This window comes from Anolis carolinensis, unplaced genomic scaffold (genome assembly GCF_035594765.1).
Source record: "Anolis carolinensis isolate JA03-04 unplaced genomic scaffold, rAnoCar3.1.pri scaffold_8, whole genome shotgun sequence".
In the NCBI taxonomy this organism is placed as follows: Eukaryota; Metazoa; Chordata; class Lepidosauria; order Squamata; family Dactyloidae; genus Anolis; species Anolis carolinensis.
In genome coordinates, this window is record NW_026943819.1 from 30,108,070 (window position 1) to 30,120,866 (window position 12,797).

The 12,797-nt window shown below is 42.1% G+C and overlaps 1 protein-coding gene across 6 annotated transcripts in view; it reads left to right on the plus strand.

Moving 5' to 3' along the window:
- aak1 (AP2 associated kinase 1) overlaps positions 1-12,797 on the plus strand; it is an 86,259-nt gene that overhangs the window by 47,867 nt on the left and 25,595 nt on the right. For 3 of the 6 annotated variants that reach the window (XM_062961208.1, XM_062961207.1, XM_062961211.1), the window contains 3 exons: positions 4,388-4,489; positions 7,517-7,630; positions 9,454-9,564. The exons of 1 other annotated variant lie outside the window; for it this stretch is intronic. In XM_062961208.1, the coding sequence (XP_062817278.1) occupies positions 4,388-4,489; positions 7,517-7,630; positions 9,454-9,564 (327 nt within the window). The remainder of the gene's footprint in view (positions 1-4,387; positions 4,490-7,516; positions 7,631-9,453; positions 9,565-12,797) is intronic. 2 more of the 6 variants (XM_062961209.1, XM_062961212.1) reach the window with 1 other exon arrangement.

Below are 12,797 nucleotides of genomic sequence, written 5' to 3' on the forward strand. Positions count from 1 at the left end.
CTTGGGATGGGGATTTCGAAAGAGTTTGGGGTTTTTCACCATGCGCCGTCATCCACAACAGCCCTTCCAGGTTACGTCAGTAAGCTCACGTTCAGCCGTTGCTTGCATACAATCCACGGTGTCCCCTTGCCCTGATGGGGATCAGCTACCGTGTTTCCCCGAAAATAAGACAGTGTCTTATATTAATTTTTGCTCCCAAAGATGCTCTAGGTCTTATTTTCAGGGGATGTCTTATTTTTCCATGAAGAAGAATTCACATTTATTGTTGAACAAAAAAATGAACATTTCTTATATACTGTACAGTAGTTGTCATCATAAACCAGCATAACCAGACAAACTGTGAATCCTATCAAGAATTTCTTGTTACTACCAATATTTCCATGTACAATACTTTATGGTATGTACATTTACTGATCCTGCATGCTCTGGTGTTCTGTTCAGCGGGCATGCTCCCAAACAAAAACGTTACCAGGTCTTACTTTCGGGGGAGGCCTTATATTTAGCAATTCAGCAAAACCTCTACTAGGTCTTATTTTTTGGAGGTCTTATTTTCGGGGAAACAGGGTAGTCCTATATTTCACTGCCAAACACTGTTTCATCATGCTTATTTTCAGCCCTTGAAACCCTAAAGTGGTGCCAATTATTATAATAATTACCATATATACTCAAAGATAAGCTGAGCTGTTCAGTCCTTTTTTTGAGCTGAAAAAGTCTCCCTCGTCTTATAATGTGGTCAGGGACGAAAAGCGGAGCCTGGAAGCCATTGCTTGCAATATAGGGTCTATTTCTCTCTTCTCTTCCCCTCCCTTATCAGTGTGTTTTCTTTTCCAAGGCCTCCTTCACTCTTCACCAAGGGAATGTTTTGAAAAGGGAAAGGAGGGGGAGAGAAGCCCTTGCAGGTCAGGAAGAAAACAATATACCGTATATACTCGAGTATAAGCTGACCTGAATATAAGCCAAGGCACCTAATTTTATCACAAGAAAACTGGGAAAACATTGACTCAAGTATAAGCCGAGGGTGGGAAATTTCAGAAATAAAAATAGAAACCAATAAAATTACATTAATCGAGGCATCGGTAGGTTAAATATTTTTGAATATTTACATAAAACTCTAATTTAAGATAAGACTGTCCAACTCTAATCCAATCATTATTCTCATCTTCTTCAATCTAAATGCCCTTATTTATCCTTTTAATGGGAGAGCCCCTTGAAGTGCGATGAACCCTGTGGCTATATCGGCGAAATTTACGATGCAGAAGTACAACAGGACTTGTAGTTTTGCAATAGGCACCTCTGCCAAAGCATGGCTGACCAAACCTGGGATTGCGTAGGACATTGTGCTGCATGAGAGGACCCGTTCCGTGATGCTTTTCTTCCCCAAATCTCTGCCCAGTTTGGCACGGTTCCCCTTCCGTTTGGTTCCTTACCTGGCGTTTTCCTTCCTCAGCCGACCTCCGAAGGAAAGGCCCTTGTTGTTGCTGCTGCCTCCTTTATTGACCTCCTTGCCCTTTTCTCTCTTTCCAAAGCCAAAGAGTGAGTAGCGGGCCCAAGAGCGTCTGCTTCCCTTTTGCCTGTTCTAACTCCAGCCCCTTGGTTGCCCCAGTTGCACTTCCCCTTCCTCCTAATTCCAGATTCCGGCTGCAACCACTAACATGCTATTATTCACATTGTGGTGCATTTATTCAGCTCGAAAGTACTGGTTTCAAAGAGGCGCAAGTCTCGGCTGCCTTGAGAGTCAGGAGAGTATTATTTATTTATTATTTATTTACAGTATTTATATTCCGCCCTTCTTTCTCACCCTGAAGGGGACTCAGGGCGGATCAAATTACACATATAAGGCAAACATTCAATGCCTTTTAACATAGAACAAAGACAAGACAAACATAGGCTCCGAGCGGGCCTCGAACTCATGACCTCCTGGTCAGAGTGATTCATTGCAGTTAATTGCAGCTGGCTTGTTCTCCCGCCTGCGCCACAGCCCGGGCTCAAAGGCCATTTGTTTAAACCAGTTTCCTTTACTTGCCTTTACTGAACATTTGCCCATAGGAAGAGTTGTGTTTCTTGCTCTCTCTCTTTTGCACATACAAACACCAAGAAGGAAGCAAGGTGACAGTGGAATCCATATGAGTGTCACGGTGGATCCGCTCTGGGATTTGATCTAAAGGTGATGAGCTCTTGGGAGATGTTGACAAGCTGGAAAGTGTCCAGAGGAGGGCGACTAAAATTATTAAGGGTCTGGAGAACAATCCCTATGAGGAGTGGCCTAAAGAGCTGGGCATGTTTAGCCTGCAGAAGAGAAGGCGGAGAGGAGACATGATGTGGGCCATGGATCAAGATGTGAGGGGAAGAAAGTCATGGGGAGGAGGGAGCAGGCTTCCGTTCTGCTGCCCTGGAGACTAGGACGCAATGGAGCAATGGCTTCAAACCACAGGAAAGGAGATTTTATTTATGTATTTATTTACATAACTTTTACCCCGGCTTTCTCCCCAAGGGGACTCAAAGCAGCTTACAATAAATAGGCAAAAATTCAATGCCTAAAAACAATGTAAAAACAACAATTCATATAAAACAATCTATAAAACAACAATTCATATAAAACAGGTACCATTGCAAAATAAAATCACATTATATAAAATTTTAAGCATATCCAAGATTAAAATCCATTCATCCAGAATCCTCAATAAGGTGAACATGAGGAAGAACTTCTTCACTGTGAGAGCTGTTCAGCAGTGGAACTCTCTGCCCCGTGTGGAGTGTGGTGGAGGCTCCTTTGGAGGCTTTTAAACAGAGGCTGGATGGCCATCTGTTGGGAGTGCTTTGATTGTGATTTTCCTGCTTCTTGGCATAATGGGGTTGGACTGGATGGCCCAAGAGGTCTCTTCCAGCTCTATGATTCTAGGATTCTATTCCACTCCAAATAGGTTCTGCGTTTTGGAATTAATACAATGGCGTTTGGTTATATTCACGGTTTCAGGTGACCACAAAGCAGGTGGGAACACGTTGTCCCTTGAGAAGAAGAGGAGGTCCATTGGGAGATCCCAGAACAGACCTGGGCAAACTGTGGCCCTCCAGGTGTTTTGGACTCCAACCCCCACAATTCCTTTCTGCGTCTTGTACCCTCAGCATCCCCTTAGCTGGGCTTTATCCGTTTTGACTCATGCCTTTGGCGTTATAGAACATCTATAAAACATCTTACACGTTTTCTGGAGTAGGCAACTATCCTGAAAGTAAGGACTGCACAGTCAAACAGGATTTAACACTTTCAAACCAGGAACAGAAAATTTTTCACTTTTTTGTTACCTAGTGTTATTTCTTTCTGCTGTGTGTTTTGAAATAGTCGTGTGCAACAAAGCTACAGTAGAATCTCACTTATCCAATATAAATGGGCCAGCAGAATGTTGGATAAGTGAATATGTTGGATAATAAGGAAGCATTAAGGAAAGGCCTATTAAACATCAAATTAGGTTATGATTTTACAAATGAAGCACCAAAACATCATGTTTGACAACAAATTTGGCAGAAAAAGTAGTTCAATAGGCAGTAATGTTACGTAGTAATTACTGTATTTACGAATTTAACACCAAAATATCACGCTGTATTGAAAACATTGACTACAAAAATGTGTTGGATAATCCAGAACGTTGGATAAGCGAGTGTTGGATAAGTGAGACTCTACTGTATCTATCTTTCAGGGTGCGTATTCTACACTGTGGGATGAATGCAGTTTGAGCTTTTCTTATCACAGCTCAATGGTGTGGAACCATGGGAAATGTAGTTTCGTAAGATCTTGAGCCTTCTCTGCTGAAGAGTGTTGTGGTTTCGACAAAATGCAACGCCCAGGATTCCCTAGCATTGAGCCGTGGCAGTAAAAGGGATGCCAAACTGCATTAATTCCGCAGTGTAGATGCACTGAGTGGGGTCGCATGGTCTGGTTGTTGTGGAGCATTAACCGACGTGTGTGGACGCATGCAGAGTGCAGGTCTTGAACGTGTGATAAGTGCCGGCTCACATTGCAGGTGACCTGGTCCCTGGATCCCAAACTTGTAGTCTCTTGGAAGTTCCTTGGCGAGACCCTTTTTAGTGTGTATCTACGTTGTCAGATTAATTCATTTGGATACCACTTGAAGTGCTATGGGAACCTGGGAGGTGGTTCTCCAAGTTTTTTGCCTTCTCTTCCAAATAGGGCACCGAACTACATCTCCCAGGATCCAATAGCATTGAACCAAGACAGTGTTGTCGAACGGCATCATTGTACAGTGCGGACGCTTCCTTAGTTGTGGAACGTCTTTGCTTTAACGGATGTTATTGGTTTCCCCTCCCTTCCTCCTGTTTGACGCTCTTCCTCTCTGCTTCCTCCTCCCTGCTTTCCTTCTCGGCTGTCCGTCAGAGAAACTGATTGAGGGCCTCAAATCTCCCGAACCTGCTCTTCTGCTCCCCGACCTTCTGCCTCTTGCCGACCCCTTCGGTTGCGCCTCTGATGCCGTGAATGGTAACCACCCCAAGACCCCCCCCCCCGGGGGGTCTCCTCTCCTGCATGCCCAGCCCTCCCCGGCTGCCTCCCGGTTTTTAATTGCAATGTTCTTTCTCTGCATACAAAAGCCAATGTTTTATGCCAAGACTAGTGATGGGAATGCATAGTGGGTGAGAGCAAAGGAGTACGGCATATCCGTTTTGGGACTTAGCATGAACTTTGGCTAAAGGTTGAGTAGCGGGGTGTAAATAAATATATTAATCATAGTAATCATCATCATCTAGGCAAGGGAGGTTTATATATCTGTAGACCTTCCACACGTACAAGAAAATCGCACTACAAACTAGAGCTGACAGCTGGCACAACAAAACACTGCATGGAAAGTTCCTTGACAAAACTGAAGGAAAAGCTGATAAGGAGAAGACCTGGCTCTGGCTCACGAATGGGACCCTGAAGAAGGAGACAGAAGGCCTGATCCTTGCAGCCCAGGAGCAAGACATCAGGACAAAGACAATTGATAATAATAATAATAATAATAATAATAATAATAATAATAATAATAATAATAGAAGACCTGGCTCTGGCTCACGAATGGGACCCTGAAGAAGGAGACAGAAGGCCTGATCCTTGCAGCCCAGGAGCAAGACATCAGGACAAAGGCAATTAATAATAATAATAATAATAATAATAATAATAGAAGACCTGGCTCTGGCTCACGGATGGGACCCTGAAGAAGGAGACAGAAGGCCTGATCCTTGCAGCCCAGGAGCAAGACATCAGAACAAAGGCAATTAATAATAATAATAATAATAATAATAATAATAATAATAATAGAAGACCTGGCTCTGGCTCACGAATGGGACCCTGAAGAAGGAGACAGAAGGCCTGATCCTTGCAGCCCAGGAGCAAGACATCAGGACAAAGGCAATTAATAATAATAATAATAATAATAATAATAATAATAGAAGACCTGGCTCTGGCTCACGAATGGGACCCTGAAGAAGGAGACAGAAGGCCTGATCCTTGCAGCCCAGGAGCAAGACATCAGGACAAAGGCAATTAATAATAATAATAATAATAATAATAATAATAGAAGACCTGGCTCTGGCTCACGGATGGGACCCTGAAGAAGGAGACAGAAGGCCTGATCCTTGCAGCCCAGGAGCAAGACATCAGAACAAAGGCAATTAATAATAATAATAATAATAATAATAATAATAATAATAATAATAATAGAAGACCTGGCTCTGGCTCACGAATGGGACCCTGAAGAAGGAGACAGAAGGCCTGATCCTTGCAGCCCAGGAGCAAGACATCAGGACAAAGGCAATTAATAATAATAATAATAATAATAATAATAATAATAATAGAAGACCTGGCTCTGGCTCACGAATGGGACCCTGAAGAAGGAGACAGAAGGCCTGATCCTTGCAGCCCAGGAGCAAGACATCAGGACAAAGGACATTAAGGCCAAGATTGAAAAATCAGCTGATGACCCAAAATGCAGACTGTGCAAGGAAACCGACGAAACCATTGATCATATCCTCAGCTACTGTAAGAAAATCACACAGACAGACTACAAACAGAGGCAAAACTATGTGGCCCAAATGATCCATTGGAACTTATGCCTCAAGTACCACCTCCCAGCAGCAAAGAACTGTTGGGATCACAAACCTGCAAAAGTATTGGAGAATGAGCACGCAAAGATACTGTGGGACTTCCGAATCCAGACTGACAAAGTTCTGGAACACAACACACCAGACATCACAGTTGTGGAAAAGAAAAAGGTTTGGATCATTGATGTCGCCATCCCAGGTGACAGTCGCATTGACGAAAAACAACAGGAAAAACTCAGCCGCTCTCAGGACCTCAAGATTGAACTGCAAAGACTCTGGCAGAAACCAGTGCAGGTGGTCCCGGTGGTGATGGGCACATTGGGTGCCGTGCCAAAAGATCTCAGCCGGCATTTGGAAACAATAGACATTGACAAAATTACGATCGGCCAACTGCAAAAGGCCACCCTGCTGGGATCTGCGCGCATCATCCGAAAATACATCACACCATCCTAGACACTTGGGAAGTGTTCGACTTGTGATTTTGTGATACGAAATCCAGCATATCTATCTCGTTTGCTGTGTCATACAATAATAACAACAATAATTTATTTATTTATTTGACCAGTCATATGACCATTTCAAAGGCCCTTCCACAAATATAAAAACCTCCCTTACCTAGTTTCCAATATGTCTCACAACCTCTGAGGATGGCTGCCACAGATGTGGGCAAAACGTCAGGAGAGAATGCTTCTGGAACATGGCCATACAGCCCGGAAAACTCACAGCAACCCAATGATGATGATGATGATGATGATTACTATGATGATTATTACTATGATTATTATTATTACTATTTGGACCCTCTGAAATGAGAAAGTGTAGCGTGGGGGGATCTCAGAGGAAGGTGGGCTTGGGATTTTGGGAAGATTTGTTTCTCCATCCCCATCTTCTTCTCCATCTCCACTTCTCCACCTTCACCATTGCCATCTCCTTCTTTCCTTTCTCAGTTTCCATCTCCACCTTCTCCATATTCACTTTCTCCACCTCCATCTTCTCCTGCTGCAGCTCAACCATCTCCATTTCCACTTTCTCTAACTCTACCTTCATTACCATTTCCTTCACTTTCTCCTCCATCTTCACTTTCTTCATCTCTGTCTCCTCCATCTCTGCCATCTCCATCTTTTCCTTCTCCATCTCTGCCATCTCATCTTCTTTTCTTTCTCCATCCCCATAATCTCCATCCCCATCTTCTTCTCCATCTCCACCATCTCCATCTTCTCCTTTCTCCATTTCCATCTCCACTTTCTCCTTCTCTGTCTTCTTCTCCTACTCCAGCTCAGCCATCTCCACCTTCTCTATCTCCACCTTCATCACCATCTCTTCCTTCTCCATCTCCATCCTTCCTCTCTCCTCTCCTCTGCTCTCTTTTTTCCTCTCTCCTCCTTCCTTCTAACTGTTGGCTACTCCTCTCTCTTTTGCCTCTGGAAAGGAAAAGCCGACCTGGCGGGGGCCGCAGAGAGCCTCATCCCGGGCCTGGAGGCCCCCAGCGGCCAGCAGCGCCTCTCCTCCTCGCAGACCGACTCTGTGGCTTCCAACAGAGCAGGTGGGTGGGAGGAAGGGGGCTCCAAAGGGCATCCGTGCCCATGGTTCACGTGGGGTGGGGGTGGGAGGAGGGACCCTCTCCTGTCTCCTTGCTTTGTGCTTTCACTGCTTCTTTCGGCTTCCATGTCCCCAACCTCATCACGAAAACAGGAAGCCATGGATAAAAGCCATACTCGTGAATCCTGTGGTCACCCCAGATAGGATCCAGAGAGGGGGGCAATAAGCGGGAGAGGAGAAGAAAGGAAGCTGAAGAGACAAGGGGGAGATATAGAAATGAAATTAAACAAAACAAATGGGTGATTTAGCTATATTGGCACTGAATATAAATGGAATGGCAGATCTCGAGATTTACAGGATGTTGAAGTTGGCAAGGGACTGTAGAATAAATGTGATAATGTTATCGGAAACTCATAAAAAGAGGGAAAGGGATAAATTGATTAAGGATAAAACAAGGAATAGAATTTTTGAATCTCGAGGGACAGGGAACTCACGAGGGGTAGCAATTCTAATTAATGAAAATGTTCCATTTCAGGTGCTTGATGTTCAAAAAGATAGGGAAGGTAGAACAGTTTTTGTGAAAGGGAAGATAAATCAGGTTAAAATAACATTAGCTGTGATGTATGCACCTAATAGAAACACAAAACAGTATATATTGAATACAAAAAAGAAGCTGGATAATTATGTGGAATTATTTGGACTTAACTACAAAAAATAATAAAGCAATAAATGTAAATAAGCTTAATATGGTGGATGCACATGCAAACCAAAGTATTAGGGATACTTTTTATTCTGCAAGACACAATAAATTGAGCTGTATAGATTATATCTTATTAAACAAAGCAAGCAAAGCCCAAATAAAGAAGGTAGAAAGGAAACAGATGCAACGGTCTTTCGAGCTGCTTAGGTCAACAGCAAGCTAGACTATTAATGGCTGGGAGCTCAATCTGACCCGGGCTTCGATCTCATGACCTTTTGGTCAGTAGTGTTTTATTGCAGCTGGCTACTAACCAGCTGCGCCACAGCCTGGCCCAATGACAAGCAGAATCCTGTTTTCCATTGCGGTTCTGACACTCCCCATACACATATACCATCTCTGTCCTTCCCAAGGAGCAGAGCATGTCAGGTTAACGGCACTGCTGTCTATCACAATTTTTGGATTGCAATAAGTTCTCTTATATAGCAATATTTTGCTGATGTTGTTCCAAAGTTGTAATGACTGACAGGTTGTTTGGCCAACTAAAACATCCTGGCTCCGTCTCAGTTTCCTGGCAGATGTTGTTGACTCTCCTTGATTGGTGCTAGTAAATGCAAGCAGCCTTGTGTTGACTTCCTTCTTAACATAAGGAACCTTGTAAACATTTCCTTAATTTGAAAGAGCCATTGTCTCTGATTAATGTAAACAAGTTGTTTCCCCCCCCAAAGTCCAACATTTAATCATTGTCACAGTTCTTATCAGCAACTTTTAATTACAGTCCATGAGTGTAGTTGTTTTCCAGGCCTCAATATTTTAGAATGGTGCATCCGAAATTATTAGCTCTCATTCATTCATCTTTCATGCAATTCCATTCAAACCGTATATCATATTTCATAACATTGTATGTTTTTGTGACATATCAAACCAACAAAGATCGGAACTGGTTGTCGTTTAGAGCCGTCTCCTTCCCTGCCTGCAACGCGGGGCCTTTCCTGACGCTGCCTTGGTTTCCCCTTTGTGTGTGTGGTCTGGGTGGGTCGAGGGCCTCCTTGACCATCCGAGGGCCTTGCTGACCCGCAACTCTTCTCTGTGCTGTTTCCTGGGCCTGTCGCTTTCTTTTGGGTGACCAGACTCTCTGACCGGAGAGGACTCCCTCCTGGACTGCTCTCTGCTCTCCAACCCGGCTACCGACCTCCTGGAGGAGTTTGCGCCCTTGGCTGTGCCACCCCAGGCTCACAAAGGTACGACAACAGCCCCGTGGGTTTGCTTTGTGGATTGGTTGGTTGGTTAGAAGTGTGAAAAGGCGCTAGACTCTGAAAGGAAAGGAAACCTTACAAGGCTGAGAGAACGGGACGTGAGAGTCATATTGGCATGCTTGAAAGGAGGTCCCATAGAGGAGAAGGGGACAGGGGTGTTTTCTGCGGCTCCAGAGAAGGGGTCACAATGGAACAATGGATCCAAATGGCAGGAAAAGGGATTCCAACTAAACATTGGGAAGAACTTCCTGCAGATCTCCTTCGGGAGAGATAAAACAGGTACTACTACTACTACTACTAATAATAATAATAATAATAATAATGGGAAAACTCAGCCGCTATCAGGACCTCAAGATCAAACTTCAAAGACTGGCAGAAACCAGTACAGGTGGTCCTGGTGGTGATGGGCACACTGGGTGCCATGCCAAAAGATATCAGCCGGCATTTGGAAACAATAGACATTGTCAGACAATGCTGGATTTTGTATCACAAAATCACAACTCGAACACTTCCCAAGCGTCTAAGACTGTGTGATGTATTTTCACATGATGCGCGCAGATCCCAGTAGGGTGGCCTTTTGCAGTTGGCAGATCGTGATTTTGTCAAAGCCTATTGTTTCCAAATGCTGGCTGAGATCTTTTGACACGGCACCCAATGTGCCCATCACCACCGGGACCACCTGCGCTGGTTTCTACCAGAGTCTTTGAAGTTCAATCTTGACGTCCTGATAGCGGCTGAGTTTTTCCTGTTGTTTTTCATCAATACAACTGTCACCTGGGATGGCGACATCAATGATCCAAACCTTGTTCTTTTCCACAACTGTGATGTCTGGTATGTTGTGTTCCAGAACTTTGTCAGTCTGGATTCGGAAGTCCCACAGTATTATTACTATTATTATTGGGCTGTGATGCTTAATAAGTGGTGCCAAACTGCATTCATTCTCCAGTGTAGATGCACCCTAAGTCTACTCCCTACGATGCCTGGATAGGTGGACTGTGTTTGCAAAGAGACACCAAATTGCAAACAAAAAATGGGATTGGAAATGTTGTATTGTTCTGGTTGGACCGTTTTTCAGACCTTTTTATCTTCTGGAAAAACAACAACATAGTGCTAGCTTAATTCTATCTCAATAACTTTGTGTGTGTGTGTATTTTAAATATAATGTTGTTTTTAATTGTGAGCCGCTTTTAAAGACACGTGGGATATAATTACCAGTAAATAAGAGCTTTGGGAGAAAAGCAGGATATGAATAATAATCACCACCCTGGAGTACAGTAGAGTCTCACTTATCCAACATAAACGGGCCGGCAGAATGTTGGATAAGCGAATATGTTGGATAATAAGGAGGGATTAAGGAAAAGCCTATTAAACATCAAATTAGGTTATGATTTTACAAATTAAGCACCAAAACATCATGTTATACAACAAATTTGACAGAAAAAGTAGTTCAATATGTAGTAATGCTATGTAGTAATTACTGTATTTACAAATTTAGCACAATGTATTGAAAATATTGACTACAAAAATACATTGGATAATCCAGAACGTTGGATAAGTGAGTGTTGGATAAGTAAGGCTCTACTGTATTTGTTATAAGCCAGCTTGAATCCCAGGGCTGGGATGTCAGCCATCATCTCCATCTTCACCCGCATCCTTGAGTTTTGGACCGTCCATGATTTGGAGTCTGTTCAATAATCCATTATTCTTATGATCACGATGGTTGTTGCTATGTGGAAAGTGTCTCTTGCGGGCGCGGCATGGGGAATTTGCTCAGTCCAAATGGGAAAGGAACTATCCTGTACCGAGAATCCAAAATAGGTTCGTAGTCTTGGATAGCGCCTTTAACGTTTCCAATAAGAGTGGATACAAAATCACCAGCCAAACCGGGCAGAAGTCCACTCTTCTGTGCAAAGGTTTGTCTCAAATGACCAGAGCCATGGCCAGAAAATCCACAAAGGCTTTGGGAGCAAGCCATGGTTTGGCCAACCTTCCACAACACCAAGACCAAGACTGGTTGTGCAAGAATTGTGCCTTTGGACCCATTTCTCTTGCACTTTTCAAATGTCCTGGGCACAAACGATTGTCGCACCCCAAGGCAGAAATCCCTTTGACTGTAAGCTACACACCAACTGATTATACAGCAAGCAGTTTATTGTAGAATGTATTAAAAAAGCCAAGCAGTATATAGTAAAAAAATACAATCCAAAAATAATGAGGGAATAATGTCTTTAAAGTTTCAGTTTAAATCCATACTATCAAACTGTAGAGATTCTGTTGAGATATGTTTTAATCTATGTTTGGTTTTAATCTTTGTTGGATCGGGCTTGTTCCCATGTAAGCCGTCCCGAGCCTCTTTGGGGAGATGGAGGCGGGATATGATACAATATAATACTAAAAATACAATATAATAATATTAATTATATATTATATATTACATGTAATATTATTAATAATATTACAATATATAGATATAGTAGAATGTGGTAATTTATTGCCAGTATTGTGCTATGCTGGTAATATAATATTGTATGTAAATTTAATTTGTAAGCCACTCTGAGTCCCCTTCGGGGTGAGAAGGGCGGGATATAAATGTATTAAATAAATAAATAAGATATAGTAATATTAATTATATATTTTATATTACATGTAATATTATTAATAATATTACAATATATAGATATAGTACAATGTGGTAATTTATTGCCTGTATTGTGCTATGCTGATAATATAATATTGTATGTAAATTTAATTTATAAGCCACTCTGAGTCCCCTTCGGGGTGAGAAGGGCGGGATATAAATTTATTAAATAAATAAATAAGATATAGTAATATTAATTATATATTTTATATTACATGTAATATTATTAATAATATTACAATATATATAATACACTATGGTAATTTATTGCCAATATTGTGCTATGCTAATAATATAATATTGTATGTAAATTTAATTTGTAAGCCGCTCTGAGTCCCCTTCGGGGTGAGAAGGGCGGGATATAAATGTATTAAATAAATAAATAAGATATAATAATATTAATTATATATTATATATTACATGTAATATTATTAATAATATTACAATATATATAGTACAACGTGGTAATTTATTGCCAGTATTGTGCTAGCTAATAATATAATATTGTATGTAAATTTAATTTGTAAGCCGCTCTGAGTCCCCTTCGGGGTGAGAAGGGCGGGATATAAATGTATTAAAT